This window comes from Bactrocera tryoni, unplaced genomic scaffold, assembly GCF_016617805.1.
Source record: "Bactrocera tryoni isolate S06 unplaced genomic scaffold, CSIRO_BtryS06_freeze2 scaffold_11, whole genome shotgun sequence".
Taxonomy (NCBI): Eukaryota; Metazoa; Arthropoda; class Insecta; order Diptera; family Tephritidae; genus Bactrocera; species Bactrocera tryoni.
This window is the reverse complement of record NW_024395824.1, coordinates 19306349-19324272: the sequence shown is the minus strand read 5'-3', so window position 1 is coordinate 19324272 and position 17924 is coordinate 19306349. Positions and strand designations below refer to the sequence as shown.

The 17924-nt window shown below is 38.2% G+C and overlaps 1 protein-coding gene across 2 annotated transcripts; it reads right to left on the bottom strand.

The window, feature by feature from the left end:
- Nucleotides 1–1005: 1005 nt before the first annotated feature.
- Nucleotides 1006–4518, bottom strand: LOC120779619. Of its 2 annotated transcripts, XM_040111968.1 has the most exons (7): nucleotides 3342–4518; nucleotides 3095–3236; nucleotides 2755–3019; nucleotides 1910–2664; nucleotides 1633–1821; nucleotides 1284–1559; nucleotides 1006–1226 (listed from the first exon to the last, which is right to left on the bottom strand). In XM_040111968.1, the coding sequence occupies exons 1-4, from the start codon at nucleotides 3561–3563 to the stop codon at nucleotides 2658–2660; spliced, it is 636 nt and encodes a 211-aa protein (XP_039967902.1). In that variant the 5' UTR covers nucleotides 3564–4518; the 3' UTR covers nucleotides 1006–1226; nucleotides 1284–1559; nucleotides 1633–1821; nucleotides 1910–2657. The 2 variants fall into 2 exon arrangements, with proteins under 2 accessions (XP_039967902.1, XP_039967901.1); XM_040111967.1 differs by having other exon boundaries at nucleotides 1006–1559.
- Nucleotides 4519–17924: the final 13406 nt, after the last annotated feature.

Below are 17924 nucleotides of genomic sequence, written 5' to 3'. Positions count from 1 at the left end.
GGTGAGAATACAGCTATGTTAAGGCTTCACCGGGTTTATATATCATGATTTCCGACTTTTTCCACGAACTCGGTAGTATCTGATTTCGAGAACTGATTGTGTTCTGATCTGATCTGTGATAAGCTACAGCTCTTCTGTCACCGTTTTATGCAATTCCTTAGGGGGAGGATACAATCATATTTGAGTTGAGCAATGCATCCAGATTTACTTTCAATATAAAACTATTTAGAATTTCATCAGCCTATGAAATTAAACGATAGGGGTGGGCTTTAGTATACCATCTCACGATTTCAGGGTTAAAAGTGGCACTGTTGGATAGATGAGATTCCCGAAAACTTATAGTTTTCGAGACATTTGAAGTTGAAAACTTCATGTATTTAAAGTACGCATTATTTCGATTCAAAGTGTATTTTACATTTATATTGTTCATTTTTATATACATACTCTTGCATTTCACTAGTTCGTTTATACAAATTTATTTCACATTATAAAGTGCAAAAAGAGCATTTATTCAATATTTAACTTTTCATTGCTATTTAAAAAACGGCTGTATACTGTGCAGCGTCAGCTTATCGACATCTTTTGTAAATAACTGAAAGAAATAAAGAAAAACAGATATGTATGTGTATATGTATATGGTTATTATATACATTCTTAATCTGGGGAATCTCTTCTGCCAAACAATCCCACTTTTAACCCTGAAATTATGGGATGGTACACTAAAGTTCCCCAACGACAGTGTTGAAATTAGTAGGTTCTTATTTTGTACATAATTTACAATAATAGTTCAGGATGGAAAGAGCGCGAGCGGAATCGATTTTTGACTTTGGAATTGACTTCTAGTTTTTCGATTCTGGAAGTCAATTAATCAACCCCCATAGTCGACTTTTGTGACTTAAGTTGACATTTTATAAATTAAGCAACTCCTACACGAAATTCGTTAGATATATCAATATTTTATTAAATATTTTTTTAGTTTTTAACATATTATAAAAAGTACTTTATGATTTCATTGCATACATTTTGGTATTGGATAATAAATTTGCTTTTTTTTAATTAAAAAACAAATAATTTAAAAATAAATAACTACGAAAACCACATTTCTTCGCCGATTGATCTTAAAAATATTAGCTCATTAATGTGCTGAGGTGATAAGCGACTCCTCAACTGATTTGCGATAAGTCCTGCATGTGAAAATAATCGCTCACAGGGTACAGACGTTGCAACTATTGGCAAGTACTTTTTAGCTACATTCCATAGATACGGATATTCATATTTCATACTTTCCCACACAGTGAACGGATTAGGATTTTGTTTCCGATTGACAGCCGGGCGTGTCACATATTGTCGTAATTGTATTGGTAATCCTCCAGCCTCATCAGAATCTGCAAGATTGAAACTACAACTCACAGTGTTATCAAAATAAGACCATAAATCATCATTGTCATCGTTCGTTTTCTGAGATTCCGGACCTTGAATAGCTAATATCTCATCTTGAGGGTTAATATTTGCCACCGTTGCTGCCAATGCTAATTTTCGTTCTGTCTTGACTAGATCAGCTACACAAAAATTTATATTAAGATTAAACTAAACCATAGAAATAATCAAATAATGTTTGCATAATCAACCTACATTAGTTACCGCTCGTGCAGAATTCCGAATACTTTGAAAACCAAACTTTTTATAACGAGGATCAACCAATGGTGCACAAGCGTACAGTTTTACAGATTCAATATTGCCGTATTTTGTTTCGATGTCTTGAACCATTCTCTTTTTTAAATGTCGCCCAATTAAAGTTTCTGGCGTTAACTCTTCAATCTTCTGTAAAATATAAAATCAATTCATTCAATAAAAATTCAAAACAAGGTAATATTGCAATAGCTTTGCTAGTTTAATAATGGGAACTTACTTTTCTAAGACTTGAAATCAAAGGAATGCACTTGCTCAATGTTACACATTTCTCAAAACAAACTTCTTGAGTTATTTGCAAGAGAGGTTTTAAGATGTCACGAACTTCTACTAACGCATCGATTTCCTCACCTGTGATCATGTTAGGTGGCTTCACTTTCGAAGATTTGTCCATCTTCACTTGTAAAAGCACTTTACTGACATGATCAGCAAGCACAATGAAACGGTCAACCATTTCAAAACAGGAGTTCCATCTCGTTCGCACTTCCTGAATTAATTTCAGACGAGAATTTTCAGGCTTGTCCTTCTGTAATTTCAGAAGCTCTGTAGTCGCTCTTTCACTTTGTCGAAAGAATGTGACAATTTGTTTAACTTTTGACAATAGCTCACGCAATGACGATTGCTCAGTATGATCTGTAATTAAGTCTTCAAGATTGTCAATAGCATCATTTTCATCAGCGAGTCGGAAACTTGATTTTGAGATTCAGATGCAGGTGGAGTAATATTAGCTTCGATAAGGCGCTGATCAATATTATTTATTACATGTCCAAAAACATGAAATGTGTTTCCCATCGCCGAACTCACTTTTAATAGCTCCTTTGATGTTTGCGCCCCCATCTGAAACGAATGCTGCTATTTTACTATCATCAAGACCCCAGTCATTGCATATATTTCTTAATTTCAAGCTCAAATTTTCTATTGTTTTCCTCTCTTCCATGAGATAAGCGCCCAGCTCAACAGTCTTCATCTCAGTTTCTGTGAAGAAAGGTTAATATGTCAGTAAAGTTAGATATTTGAAGTTAAAGCTGACTGTAATGATTTTTGAAAATAAAATCAGTAACTGACCTTTCAGATAGTGAACTGTTAAGCCAAGATAGCTTTTCATTGTGTGTTGTCTGTCGCAGTTCAAGTTTTATTTTATTCGACAAATCTTGATATTTACGACTTATAGCATTAGTTATAGTTGGCTCACAGGGTATGTGATACAACGGTTGCAGTGTTTTAATAAATTTTCTGAATCCTGGTCTTTTTGTGGTACACAGAGGCTTATTATCAACAGCGATCATTCGTAAAAGAGCTGTGGTAGCTTGATCATATCTACGTCCACCAGCTAGGAAACAATGAAAATGCATGATAGAAGAAATTAATAAGATTAACGTTGTTTCCTAATTTAAGTCACTACTACCTGAAAAAGAATTAGCATTGTTTATACAACGATCCATAGGACCTTGGACCTGAGATTGTACTGTGGTATTTTCTTGAACAGATGACTTAGTTTGAGGTACCAAAGCAACCGATGGAACAGATGATTCGACAGCGACTAAAGTCTAAAAACAAACATGATTAAGTTAGTATCAATATAAAAAATTAAATTGACTGTGGAGAGGAATAGTTTATGCACAAACTTTAAAAAGTTCCTCAAAAGCACTTACTTTTTTAGGCTGAACTTCGAAATCATTGTGACTGTCATTCAATCTTTTCTGAGTTTGTTTTTCATTACTTGACGGAGGAGCAATCTTGTGAGCACATTGTAAGTGCTTCATCATTGTTGATGTGCTTTTATTAAACAAAAACTGTTTATGACATAAATCACACTTAACTTTACTGCCATTGTTAACTTTTGTGCAATAGGCCCATATCAAACTGGGAGCCATGATAAAGAATTGTTCAATACTATGTACCGTATATTAAAAAGTTAATTACATCAATTACAGGCGGCAATATAAACATTATATTGTTATAGTCCAATCAGAAAGAGGCTATTTATAAGGAACACTTCGATTGGTACTTTGTATTGTGCTTTTAAAAGTAATCTTATAGTGATTATCTTAATTCGTCAACTGTCAAAGTCATCGAGTAAAAGTTGATTTTAATCGATTCAAGACAGGCTTTCAGTTATTCATTTACACATTTCTGTTGATTTTTTTTTTTATCAGTAACACCGGCGCATTTTTGATAAAAAACATGAAAAACCTTATTAAACAATCACGGTCAGATATTATGGCACCACTGTTGTAAATTCGAATGGGCTCTATTGAGTCATGCACTGATCGTTTTAGAGTTATCGATACTCTTGATATTCGAGTCTAAACTATAATCGACAACACCCCGGAGTTGGACCGACCAAGGTTATTTTTTTGAATCAGTGCAGAAAAAAATTCGACACAAAAGAACTATGAACACCTCGGTGTTAGACCGACCAGGGTTATTTTTTTTAAATACTCATATTAAGTACGAATATCGAGAGTTTCAAGTAACGGGTGAAATTTTTTTTCTGTAAAGTACTTCTCACTTGTATCAATTCTCGTTCAGTCTCGAATATCGAGAGAAAGAAACCAGACCATATGAAGTAACTATCTTATACATATGTGCATAAACACATAAGGTTGAGTGATGGAGTCATGTGTAGAAGTTCACATAAGTGCGGAAAGTTCTCTGATTGCCATTCACTTTGGAGCGGTCAGAAACATTACTTTACATATGGCTCAAACATCTCACGACATCCGGTCTTTTACCAAGTATCCTCTGGGTAGCCAAAAATCATCCGTTCGAAGACACCGGACATTCCGAAGACATCACGGCCACGTAAAAAACACTACTAATGAAAAGTAAAAAGCAGCCTCGGAAGAGAAACCCGTTTTTGATGACGACCATGGCAAACGCACTAAGAATAACGATTTGAGGACATTCACGTGGAATGTCCGGTGTCTTATTTGCGAAGGTGCCGCTGCCCAGCTGCTTGATGTCGTCGTGAAAATAAAGGCTGACATCACCGCCGTCCAAGAAATGCGATGGACGGGCCAATCGTCGCGCATGCTTTCGTCCGATCATATTCTAAAAGAAGCTAATGAATGATCCTTATCAGTTCTTTGCCGACGTGTTTCAATAGCTCGGCCGACAATCCATTGTCGCCTCTTTGTTGTTCTTCAGACGGGTAAGTGCTATTCGAACTTATTCATGGTCGGGCGATGGAACGTTTGCTCGATCGTCATCCATTGAGGAATCGGGTTCGCCATCTAATGGGGTTATGCCTTCACTGCCATTGAGCAGCGTAGAGAAGTACAATCCTGTATATCCTCCTTAATTTTACGTTGCTCTGAGCATCAGTTTTTAGTTCACCTCTGTGGGTTCTACGAGAGTATGCCTCGGTCTTGAAACCTTCTGTAAGCCGCCGCATTTTTTCGTAGAATTTTCGAGCATTACCCCTGTCGGCCAGCTTATGAAGCTCTTCATACTCACGCATTTCGGCCTCTTTCTTTTTCTGTCTGTAAATGCGTCTCGCTTCCTTCTTCAGCTCTCGGTATCTATCCAATCTCGAACGTGGTCGATTGTAACGTTGCGAGGTAGGCAGTCTTCTTTCTCTCCGCTGCGACACGGTACTCCTCATCGTACCAACTATTCTTTTGTATTTTCCAAAAACCAATGGTTTCGTTTGCAGCTTTGAGGAAGGAGCTTGAAATGTCGTCCCATATTTCGCTTATACCGAGTCGCTGGTGAGTGCTCTCAGGAACAAAGAGCGCAGGTCGAGTAGAAAATCGTTTGGATGTCTCTAATGATTGCAACTTTTCGAGGATGAACCTTCCTTTTTTTGCTGCACTGTTGCGGGTGCATATCTTGACTACAACAAGTAGTGATCCAAGTCAATGTTAGGACCTCGGAGTGTACGCACATCTAAAACTCGTGTCTTACGTCTATGACAACATGATCGATCTGGTTTGTGGCTTTCAGATCCGGAGACAGCCAGGTAGCTTGATGTATTTTCTTGTGCTGGAATGTAGTACTACAGATAACCATATTTCGGAGTCTCTCTCCCATCACGAATCCCACACCGAATTTGCGCTCTTTTCTATGGCCACTGTAGTAAATGCCACAAGGACCAACTCTCCTCAGTCCTTGTCCCGTCCATCACATTTCTTGGACGGCAGTGATGTCAGCCTTTATTCTCACAAGGACATCAACCAGCGGGGCAGCGGCACCTTCCCAATTAAGGGACCGGACTTTCCAGGTGCATGCCCTCAATGTGCCCTATTTCGTTTGCCATGGTCGTCATCAAAATGGGGGTCTCTCATCCGAGGCAGGTTGTTATTTTTCATTGGAGGGGTTTTTTACGTGGCGGGTTTCAAACCCAGCGAACAACCCGTTGTAGAGGATGTTTCGCCTTCTCACCTTAGCTCACCTTCAAACGGATGTTCTTAGGCTACTCAGAGGATACTTCTTGGTTAAAGGCCGGAAGACGTGAGCTACTAGAGCCATACATATGTAAAAGAATCGTTTCTGGCCACTCCCAAATGAATGGCGATTAGTGAGCTTTTCTCACTTACGTAAACTTCTACACATGGATCCATTCCCCACTATAGCTTGGCTTACATATTGGTAAATTTTTCTACGCTGAGGATTTGTGCAATGCAATGGGTTTTGTCTCATTTTTTAAATTGGTTTCTCTTGCATATAATAGTATCATCTACTTCAACGTTATCGTTTTGGGATATGAAAAAATTGGTGAGTTCTAAGTAAACTCGTTTAAGGTGTTTTACACTTGAACGTATGGTAATATTATTGTAAATATTATCTTCGGTTTTTGGTAGTGAAATTACATATAAAAGAAGTGAGTTTTTAATGGCCATAAAGGGTTTTGCTCATTTGTAATATTTCAGTTTGAGAGAGAATATTTGCTAAATCTTCCTTATTTAGAATTTGAGAATGAACGATCCCTTGTTTTTCAAATTGGGTTGCCATTATAATTTTTGCAATTTCGTCTTTTACTAACCTATTACATAATGTTTGTACGAATAGTTCTTTATTTTTCTTACTTATTTCATCTACAATCGAATTATAACTTTCTCTTTCTTTTGTTATTTGTCTTGCAAAGGTATGGGTTTGTGGTATACTGTACGTTTTTGTTTTCGGTCAGTTCATGTGCTGTGGAAAGTATTCGGTACCAGTCAGTGACTTCGGGATTTCCTGCTAACCATTTCCAAGCAGGTCCTATCCAGTTGATTGATATCTTTTGAATGTTTGCGTTTTTTGTTCGCAGTTGACTTAAAAAGCTATCTATCTCGGAAAGTTTTTTTTTTTTTTATTTTATTTATTGTATCTGGTTTTTCTTAAAGCCTAACAATAAGTACTAAAATCTTAAATCTATTTAAAAACCAGACAGACTCAAGTAAGTTATTGAGGTGTTTTGGTGATACGTCGCTCTTTCATAAGCAGGCATATCTCTTCTTTTAAGTCGTGTTTAATCGCAGGAATGTACCAAGGCATTAGACAAAGGGTTTGGGTGATCTCGGAGTTTAGATATATATTTAATTCTGCTGCCTTCTACTTCTTTTTTTACCATAGGAATACCAAGGTCTTTATGGATATTTTCGTTACGCATGTACCATGGTGAACACGTGATTGTTCTAAGCATTTTTGATTGGAACCTTTGTATTAGATCAATTTTAGTTGCACAGGTCGTACCCCACAGTTGAATGCCATACATCCAAATCAGCTTTATGACCGCATTATATTAAAGCACTTTGTTGTCTAGGCTAAGTTTGGAGTTTTTATAAAAGCCAGTTTAAATTTGCAGCTCTAATCTTCATACATGGTATTTTACTAGAGATATCTATCTAGGTGAATACCAAGATATGTTACTTCGTTCGCTTGGGGTACTAAAATATTGTTTATTTTTACTGCGGTCACATCCTTGGTCTTAGCGAAAATGTAATATGCTTACACTTCTGTTCAATCACATTTATACGCCAGTTCGCTAGCCACTCTTTGACAGAACTTAAATGCTTCGCTAATATTCGTGATGCTAAAATGTGGCATTTGTTTCGGCTCACTATAGCTGTGTCATCCGCAAAAGTTGAAGTTAATACATTATTAGCTGTTGGAAGATCTGCTGTATATATGATGTATAGTGTTGGGCCTAAAACACTGCCCTGGGGTACACCAGCCCTTATCTGTCGTTCATCAGATATGAAATCTCCCACTTTTACCATAAATTTTCTATTTTTTAAGTAAGACTCCAAGGTTTTATATAATTCTAAAGGTAGAATTTTTTTAATCTTATATAAAAGACCTTCGTGCCACACCTTATCAAACGCCTGGGATACATCTAGAAATATTGCTGAACAGTACTCCCTGTGCTCAAATGCTTTCCTTATCTCGTTAGTAATTCTATTTACTTGCTCTATTGTGCCACGTTTCGCACGAAATCTGAATTGATGCATTGGTATTGTGTTATTTACGTGGAGGAAAGGAGACATCTTTGATAGTAATACTTTTTCAAATACTTTTGAAAGACAGGGTAGAAGACTGATTGGTCTGTATGAAGACGGCTGTGTTAAGTCTTTCCCAGGTTTATCTATCAGGATAATCTGCGACTTTTTCTATGAAATTGGATAGTATCCGAAACTACAGCAATAATTGGTAACTCAACTAGCATTTTTTGGGAAATTTTATCATGTCCCGGCGACTTTTTTGGATTAAGTTCTTTGATGATACCAATAATTTCAGAAGGTGAAGTCATAAGAGACTCGAGCACCTCTTTAGCTGTGTGATGTAAGATTGACAGCTTAAAGTTGTTCTTTGGCAAATTGGGTTGAAATACCTTTTCTAGGTGATTTGCAAAGCAATTAGCCTTTTCCTCGTCACTTCGGGCCCAATTTCCACCCAAGTCTCGTATAGGCATGTTGGAGTCAGTTGGTGGCTTCATGGACTTTTGGGCTTTCCAAAGGGAATTTTGCTGGTTTGAGGTTGGACACAGCTTCTTTATATACATTTCGGTGTTGAATTCTTCCTCACTTTTAAGCGCTTTTTTCAATTTACGTACAGCAGATTTTAATTGAAGCTGAGTGGAAGGGAAACGATTTATCTGTCATTCACGTCTTGCACGCCTCTTTTCATTTACAAGCATTTCTATTTCTCTATTAGAGATTTTCCTGAAACCAAGCGGCTTATAGCTTTTGTTTGGTGTTGCTAAGACAGCTGCGCTGGTTATTACATCATTGACTTCTCTTATACTTTCGTCAATATCTCTTCCTGTATTTATTTTGTACTCAATATTAATGTGGCTACTGACGTATTTTTTATATTTTAGCCAATTTATATTATACGAAGTTAGACCCACTTTTGGATTAACGAATATGGGTTGTTCACATAACTTTAATAGTACAGGAGGGTGATCAGAAGATAGATCAGTACATGTATCAGATGTTAGGCGCGATTTATCTATATTTTTGATTACAGCAAAATCAATTAAATCTGGTATTTTCTTACGATCACTAGGCTAATATGTCGGCATACCAAGAGATATTATTTCAAGGTTATTGTGCCTATTTATAACAGTTTGATGCAGCTGTCGTCCTTTCGGATTAATAAGACGTGAGCCCCAGTACGTGTGTTTTGCGTTGTAATCTCCACCTGCTAGAAATCTTTGACCTAGTGTTCCAAAAAAGTCGTTAAATTCGATTTCTGTGATTTTAAAACGAGGTGGACAGAATATAGCCGTAAGGTTTAAGTCACAACCCCGATTTTTTAGTGATATTGTTGTAGCTTGTAACTGTGGTGAAGCATGAGATTTTAGAGCATAGTGGTTTAAACGTTTTAAAGTTGATGTGAAAATAAAATACTTGATTTACTATACTCTTATACTCGTGGTATATACTACTGTATTCAAATTGAAAGGTGACTTTTTAATTTATACTTCGCGTGTTTTTCTAATCGGTTTTTTCTGTAAGTTGGTAGTACTTAGTTAGTGACATCTATGCTAAATTTCACGTCAAAATATTCATTAGTATTTGAGATACGCGTCGTTTTGTTAGGCTATAAAAGTAAATTCTTCGATTTATACTATGTCAATGAAATATCGTGCCGCAACCACCGCATTCGCCTGATTTACCTTCGTGTAACTTCTGGCTATTCACATAACCACTCCGAGAACACCGTTTTTACTCAATTTAGGATCTAAATCTAAGAAGGCTCTGATGACCATCACGACGGAGGATTTTTCCAAGTGCTATGATGACTGGAAAATTCGTTGGCATAAGTGTATTGCAGCGGAAGGGGATAACTTTGAAGGAGATGAAATTGAAAAAATACACTTTTCAATTAGTTCACAGTAGTAGTAGGTATGTCTGACGTCGTTGGAAAGCGGGCTGTCGTACTTGTAGGTGTCTACCGTTACAGTTGTCCAGTATAGTTAGAGTCTAAAGAATAGATGTCAGCCAGTTTTTGATTTATGAATCTTTCAATTATTTTTAGTAGTTATTGTGACGGTATTGTCTTTAGCGACAGTTTCTTTCTTAAAAACATCGACTCGGAGCACTACCTTGTTACAGCCAAGATTCGCTCCCGCCTCTGTGCAGCAAAAAACGCATATCAACAAACACAAGGAAGGTTCGACGTCGAAAAGTTGCAATCACAACAGAGAGCCGAGCGATTCTCTATTCGACTTGCACTCCTGCTCTCTGAAAGCACTCGTCAACAGCTCAGTATAAAGGAACTGTGGTACGGAATTTCAAACTCCTTATGTATAGCTGCAACCTTAACCATTGCTTTTCGGAAAATGCAAAAGAACAGCTGGTACGATGAGGAGTGTCGTGACGCAGCGGAGAGAAAACAGACTGCCTCGAAAATTCGACCAACAAATGCGGCAGCTTACAGAAGGTTTCAAGACCGGAGCATACTCCTGTAGAACCCCCAAAGGTGATCTAGTCCCCGATGCCCAGAGCATACTTAAATTATGGAGGGAACACTTCTCCAGCCTGCTGAATGGCAGTAAACGTACAACGCCAGGAGAAGGCGGACCCGATTCCCCAATCGATGATGATGGAGCAGATGTTCCATTGCCCGACCATGAAGAAGTTCTAATAGCAATTACCCACCTGATGAACAATAAAGCGGCGGGGGCCGATGGTTTGCCTGCCGAGCTATTCAAACACGGCAGCGAAGAAATGATAAGGAGCATGCCGGACGAAAGCATGCCCAACGATTGGAATTTAAGTATGCTCTGCCCAATGCACAAAAAGGGAGACCCCACAGTCTGCGCCAACTAACGTGAGATATGCCTTCTCAACATCTTGTATAAGGTCCTATCGACCGTATTGTGAGAAAGATGAAAGCCCACCGTCAACAAACTGATTGGACCTTATCAGTGTGGCTTTAGACCTGGCAAATCAACAACCGACCAGATGTACACCATGCGCCAAATTTAGGAAAAGCTAGTGAAAGTAGAATCGACACACACCACCTCTTCGTAGATTTCAAAGCTGCTTTCGAAAGCACGAAAAGGAGCTGCCTTTATGCCGCGATGTCTGAATTTGGTATCCCCGCAGAACGTATACGGTGTAACGCACGACGTGACCAAGTCAGCGTAGCCGCTGTCTCTTGATTCACTGAGCTATGTATGTCAATGTCATATATGTAGCTTGCACAGCTTATCGTTCCATCGAATGCGATATTCGCCGTGGCCGACGCGCAAAAGACCATAAATCTTTCGCAGAACCTTTCTCTCGAAAGCTCATAACATCGACTCATAATTTTCTTAATGTAGTATACATGCTGTAATAATGAAATGTATTTCTCTTGGATTTTAATTCCATTGATTATGTTTGGGCTTAGAACGCTTTTCAAGATTTTACTTAGGCTTTCCTTATTGTAAACTTCCCATCTAATGCAGAGTCGGTGGAACTTTGGATGAGGTTCTTCATGTATAAATTCTCCCTTTCCTTCTGTAAATATAATTTGGTGTTTGAATACGATTAATGCAGCTTCACTTTGAGTTATTCTCTTCTGCGTTATGTTGTGAATTTTCATCTGTGGATGTTAGCGTATTAACTTCTATTGGCAGCCATGATAACGCATCGTTGACTACGTTTGTTTTCCCGGTTTATAAAAGAGTTTACAATTATATTCTTGCTTATATCTTATATTATTATTCATATCCTTGCTTTCGACCTTTTTAACTTGGCATTCTTATTACTGTTGCTTAATGCAAACGTCAATGGATGGTGATCAGTAAGGATTTTTATTTCTTTAGCTCCATACAAGTAAGTATTTAATATGTCGAGGGTTCCTACTATTTCTTTCCCTATTGTGGAGTAATTCTCCTCGTCTTTGTTGAAGGATCTAGATATGTAAGTTATGGGTCTGTCTTGACCGATTATCCCTTGTGAAAGACTGCTCCAATTGAGGTATTGGAAGCCTTTGTCGTCAGAATAAAAAGTTTATTGAAGTCTGGGAATACCAGAATTTCAGAAGACGTAAGCAAATATTTTATATCATTAAATGATTTTAAGCCTTCCTCTGCTAGTGTAATCTATATCCGTTTGGATTGACTTGCTTTTATTTAAGCATTTTCACCTCTAGTTAAATTGGTAATTGACTTGACAACTTTGCAAATTCTTTTATAAATCTCCTATAATATGATGCTAAACCCAGGAAAGCTTTTAATTCCTTAGTTAGCAGGTGCAGGAATTTGTGTATTAGCGGATATTTTTTCAGGATCTGGCAAAATACCTTCTCCCGTAACGATATGACCTAAAAAGTTTAATTCTGTTCTGTAGGTTACCTTCTCCCGTAACGATATGACCTAAAAAGTTTAATTCTGTTCTAAAAAATTTAGATTTTTCCAGATTGACTTTTATATTTGGTTTATTCAAGAGAGTGAACAGCTCTTCAGTGTTTTGTAAAAGTTCTTCTTTAGATTTCCTTATTATTATAATGTCGTCGATAAGCGTTTTGAAGACATCATTGATCATTCTCTGAAAAATGGAAGGGGCATTTTTAAGACCGTAAACCTAGTAAATTCATATTTACCATTGGCTGTAGAAAAGGTTGTTTTTTCTATGTCCCTTTCCTTCATCCTGATTTGGTGGAATCCGGATGTTAGGTCTATTGTAGTAAAATACTTACAGTCGCCTAAGCAAGCGAGTGATGTTTATATCAGGTATTGAATAGGAATCAGGTATTGTTATTGCATTGAGTCGTTTAAAATCTACAATTACTCTGTACTTTTTTCTCCTGATGAACCTGGTTTTATAGGAACAATCCACAATGGGGAGTTGTGTAGAGATTCTGATATTTGTTTTTCTACTTCGCCCCGTAAGTTGGTTGGGTAAGGATATGATTTTGTATATATCGGTTCTTCACTTGTTGTTTTAATTTCTACTAATACACTTGTGTCGATTGTTCCACTGTCGGAGACTGGTCCGAAAAGTTCCGAATATTTATTTATCATTTCCTCAAGTTTATGTCCATAGGGGGTTTCTTGAGTATTATTTACTTGTTTAGAGATATTTTGTTTTAGTGGCAGTACCACATCCTTAAGGGTTATTATGTCATTTTTCCTATTTATGGTCCCAATTTCTTGAGGATATCATCACCAAGGATGCCATCAAAGTATTTTAAATTAGGTAACATTAAGGAATCAAAATTATTTGGTATACCTATACTTCCAAAAACTGGTCCACATAGTTTATGGGTTATATTTACTTCAGCTGCGGCTGAGTGAAACTTAAAAGGATACTCAATTTTTTTTGAATTTTTTGAAAGTTCTTCGGAGACAAAGTTTTTATTAGCTCTCGTATCTACAAGGAACTTGACAATATCGCCGTTTTTAAAGTTAGTTTTAAATAGGGTAGGCTAGACAGACGTCTGTCATTTTCTCGTCCTCTGTTTGGACATTAAATAGTTTTTGGGTTTTTCTAGGGATATTTTAAGAATAATTGGATGGCCTTTCCAAGGCTTATTATTCGGTCGATTCATATAGTTTGTTCTTCTTGTTCAAAATTTAACAATAGGCGTGTCACCGATCACCTTGATATTTGTGAAATCATATATGTATTTTCGGACCTACTTTATTAAACCACGCGAAATTTTTTGCGTGTGAACTTACGAAGAATACTACAGGGTCTCAGTGTACATTCTTCTGTTGGGCGAAGATTTGAAAACGCGCTTTTCTAGAGAAGTATTGGATAAATATCAACTGAATTTACTGCTTCCAGAAAAGGTATGTGATTGGAAAACCAAAGAAATGGAAAATCTTATTGACAGCATGATAGATACAAGTGGATTCAAAGGCCTTTTGAATTACGACAACGTCGTGCGACGTTTGAAGCTTAAGGTGAACTTATCACTGGCGGTGCCATTGGAGACAGAAGCAAAAGTCAACAAGTTACCGACTACGGCATTGGATACGTTGAAAAACTGCGATGTAGGACAGTAATTCATAGTTTTACTCGCATATTCTGCAATCTTCCTCTGACGTATGCGAACTCTGAATTCTCTTTTCGACATTTCGCCGCACGAAAACGTGGCTGAGGACGAACATTCTTCAATAGATTGATAGGCCGAGTGTTGCTGCACACGCGTTAAAGTCACTGCAGAAGAAGCTCTCGAAAGATTCTCAAAACTTGACCCACACCGTTTTATATTGTCAATTTTTTCTATTCAATACACGAACTGACTACAGTATTAAACATTGCAATGAAGCATGTAACCCGGATGTCCACGATTTATAATGTGTTTTTTCAATTTCCATCGAATGCGATATTTGCCGTGGCCAACGCTCAAAGGAGCATAAGTCTTTCGCAGAACTTTTCTCTCCAAAACTCGCAACGTCGACTCATCAGATGTTGTCATTGCCCATGCCTCTGCACCATATAGCAGGACGGGAATAATGAGCGACTTATAGAGTTTTGTTTTTGTTCGTCGAGATAGGACTTTTTTTCTCAATTGCCTACTTAGCCCGAAGTAGCACCTGTTGGCAAAAGATATCCAGACGTCGTTGTTGGTGTTGATGCTGGTTCCAAGATAGAAGAAATTATCTACAACCACAAGTTATGACTGTCAACAGTGACGTGAGTGCCTAGTCACGAGTGCGACGACTATTTGTTTGATAACAGAAGATATTTCGTCTTGCTCTCGTTCACCACCAGACCCATGTGCTTTGCTGCCTTATCCATTCTGAAGAAAACAGAACTAACGGCGCTGTTGTTAAGGCCAATAATATCAATATGATCAGCATACGCTTATCAGCTATATCAGCTTCAAAATCGACGAAGAGGTGTTGCATATATATTCTCATCTCACGGGTATATTCCAAGATTTGGCAGGTCTAACGCCACACTGATAAATTTCAATCACTTTGTTGACGGTGGGCTTTAATCTTTCACACAATACGCTCGATATAACCTTATACGCGATGTTGAGGAGGCTTATCCCACGGTAGTTGGCGCAGATTGTAGGGTATCCCCTTTGGTGGTTTGGGCAAAGCACACCAATCCAATTCCAATCGTTGGGCATGCCTTCATCCAACCATATTTTACAAAGAAGCTGGTGCATGCTCCTTATCAGTTCTTCGCCGCTGTGTTTGAATAGCTCGGCCGGTAATCCACTGGCCCCCGCTGCTTCGTTGTTTTTCAGACGGGTGATTGCTATTAGAACTTCTTCATGATCGGGAAATGGAACGTTTGTTCCATCGTCATCGGGTTCGCCTTCTCCTGGCGTTTTACTAACAGTGCCATTCAGCAGGCTGGAGAAGCGTTCCCTCCATAATTTTAGTATGCTCGGGGCATCGGTTACCAGATCACCTCTATGGGTTCTACAAGAGTATGCTCCGGTCTTGAAACCTTCTGTCAGTAACCAAATCTTTTCGAAAATTTTTCGAACATTACCCCTACCGGCCAGCTTGTCAAGCTCTTCATTCTCAAGCATTTCAGTCTCTCTTTTCAACTTTCGGTATCTATCCATGTAGGCAGTCTATTTTCTCTCCGCTGCGACACTCCTCGTCGCACCAGCTGTTCTTTTGCTTTTCCCGAAAACCAATGATTTCAATTGCAGCCGTTCGTAAGGAGCTTGAAATGCCGTCCAACAGTTCCCTTATACCGAGTTGTTGACGAGTGATCTCAGAGAGCAGGAGTGCAAGCCGAGTAGAAAATTGTTCGGCTGTCTGTTGTGATTGCAACGTTGAACCTTCCTTGTGTTTGTTGACGTGCGTTTTTGCTGCACAGAGGCTGCAACGAGATAGTGGTCTGAGCCGATGTTAGGACCTCAGATCGTACGCAAGTCCAAAATACTGGAGTGGTGTCTTCCGTCTATCACAACATAATGATCTGGTTGGTGGCTTTTTGATCCGGAGACAGCCAGGTATTGTCTTGTGCTGGAATCTAGTACTACAGATAACCATATTTCGGGCAGCGGCGAAGTCGATCAGCCTCAACCCAATTGGGGATGGATGTATCCTCGCTGAGGCTGAATTTATCGACTGTTGCGCCAAATAAACCTTCTTTTCCCACCCTGCCGTTAAAGTCGCCAAGCACGATTTTGACATCATGGCGGGGGCAGCTCTCATAGGTGCGCTCCAAGCGCTTATGGTTAGGGCAGAAATCAGCGATATGTTGAAGAACCTCGCTTTTATGCGGATTATGGCTAGACGTTTATCCACCGGAGTGAATGAATGTATTTGGTGACGTAGTCTCTCTCCCATCACGAATCCCACACCAAACTTGCGCTCCTTTATATGGCCACTGTAATAAATGCCACAAGGACTTCCTCGCCGCAATCCTTGTCCCGTCCATCGCATTTCTTGGACGGCGGTGATGTCAGCCTCTATTTTCACGAAGACATCAATCAGCTGGGCACCAGCACTTTCCCAATTAAGGAACCGGACATTTCAGGTGCATGCCCTCAAATCCTAATCTATCCAGCTTGCCATGGTCGTAATCAAAAGGGGATCTCTCATCCGAGTCCGGTTGTTATTTTTCATTGGGGGTGTTTTTTACTTGGCGGGTCCCAAACCCAGCGAACAACCCTATGTAGGGAATGTTTCGCCTTCTCTATTTAACTCATAGTCATGAGCTGCTTGAGCCATATGTTAGAGAATCGTTTCTGGCTACTCCCAAGTGAATGACGATCAGAGAACTTTCCTCACTTGCGTGAACTTCTACACATGAATCCATCCTCCGATTTCAATTTAGTAGGATTTGATATTAGAATGTCGATTTGCAATTTTCCCACCATAATATTAAACTGTATAAAAATACATTAAATATTCTTATTTTCATGTGTCTAGTAAATATTTATTTCATCCAAAAAACCATTTATGTATCCGCCCCTGTTAATAACAACAAATATTATTGTTAAATATTATATCATTACACTATTTCATTATCTCAAATTTTAACATCTAATTTCATTTGTTACAAACTTGAATATAAAATTAATAAAATAAAAAAATTTAAAAAAATATTTGTTTTTTTTTTTATTTACAGTAGGTAACATACAACGGCGCTTAGGTCTCAAGTTAACTCTTACTGGCTCCACCTGCCAATAAGAATGATTATTGAAACACAACTTTATAGTATTAAAACAGAAATTATTTTATTAAAAATAAAACTAAAATAACGATCCATATATAAAAACTAATGTGAAGGATGAATCTGATGCTGTTTAATAATTTTGTTAATATCAGGTTCCAATTTACTCAAGAACAGTCGCAAGTCGCCACGTTCGGTAACAAGCAAACGATTTCTATTTTTAGTAAGCAGTGTTGTCACAGCACTAAATCCACGTTCACACAAATATGACGATGGGAATGCTATCAAGAATCGTTGAACGATTGACCACAATCCAGGATACAATTGCGAGATCGGTTTTTGTAGCCAAAATTCTTGGTAACCATTTTTGAACCTGACTTTATTTCCTCGTTTGTTGTCAATTGTACAAGTTCTTCTTCCAGCTGAGGTGACATTGCTGTGTTGACATTTGAAAACGAATCCAACACCCAGTCTGGTATTTCCAAGTTCAAAATGTCCTGGTATCCTTCGGTGAAGTCAATGTGGAGGTTTTCCAATTGGTAGCAGTAGGCAAACAATTCGTCGTTACTGCATGATACTGATAAATTCGGAAAATTGTGAAACTCACGTCTGCCCAGATTCTTTTTATGTAGAAGCAGTTTGGCTGCGAAAGCAGCAACGACGTTTTTTGTTTTAATTAAATTTAGTTTATCGCCTTGCAGTTGGAGATTC

What these genes read in the sequence shown, in the direction of transcription:
- LOC120779619 (XM_040111967.1), bottom strand. Translation starts at nt 3,563, where the DNA reads ATGGCTCCCAGTTTGATATGGGCCTATTGCACAAAAGTTAACAATGGC. An exon ending in TCGAAGTTCAGCCTAAAAAA is followed by an intron (nt 3,237 to 3,341) that starts GTAAGTGCTTTT and finishes GTTTGTTTTTAG; the next exon opens with ACTTTAGTCGCTGTCGAATC. An exon ending in CAATGCTAATTCTTTTTCAG is followed by an intron (nt 3,020 to 3,094) that starts GTAGTAGTGACT and finishes ATTGTTTCCTAG; the next exon opens with CTGGTGGACGTAGATATGAT.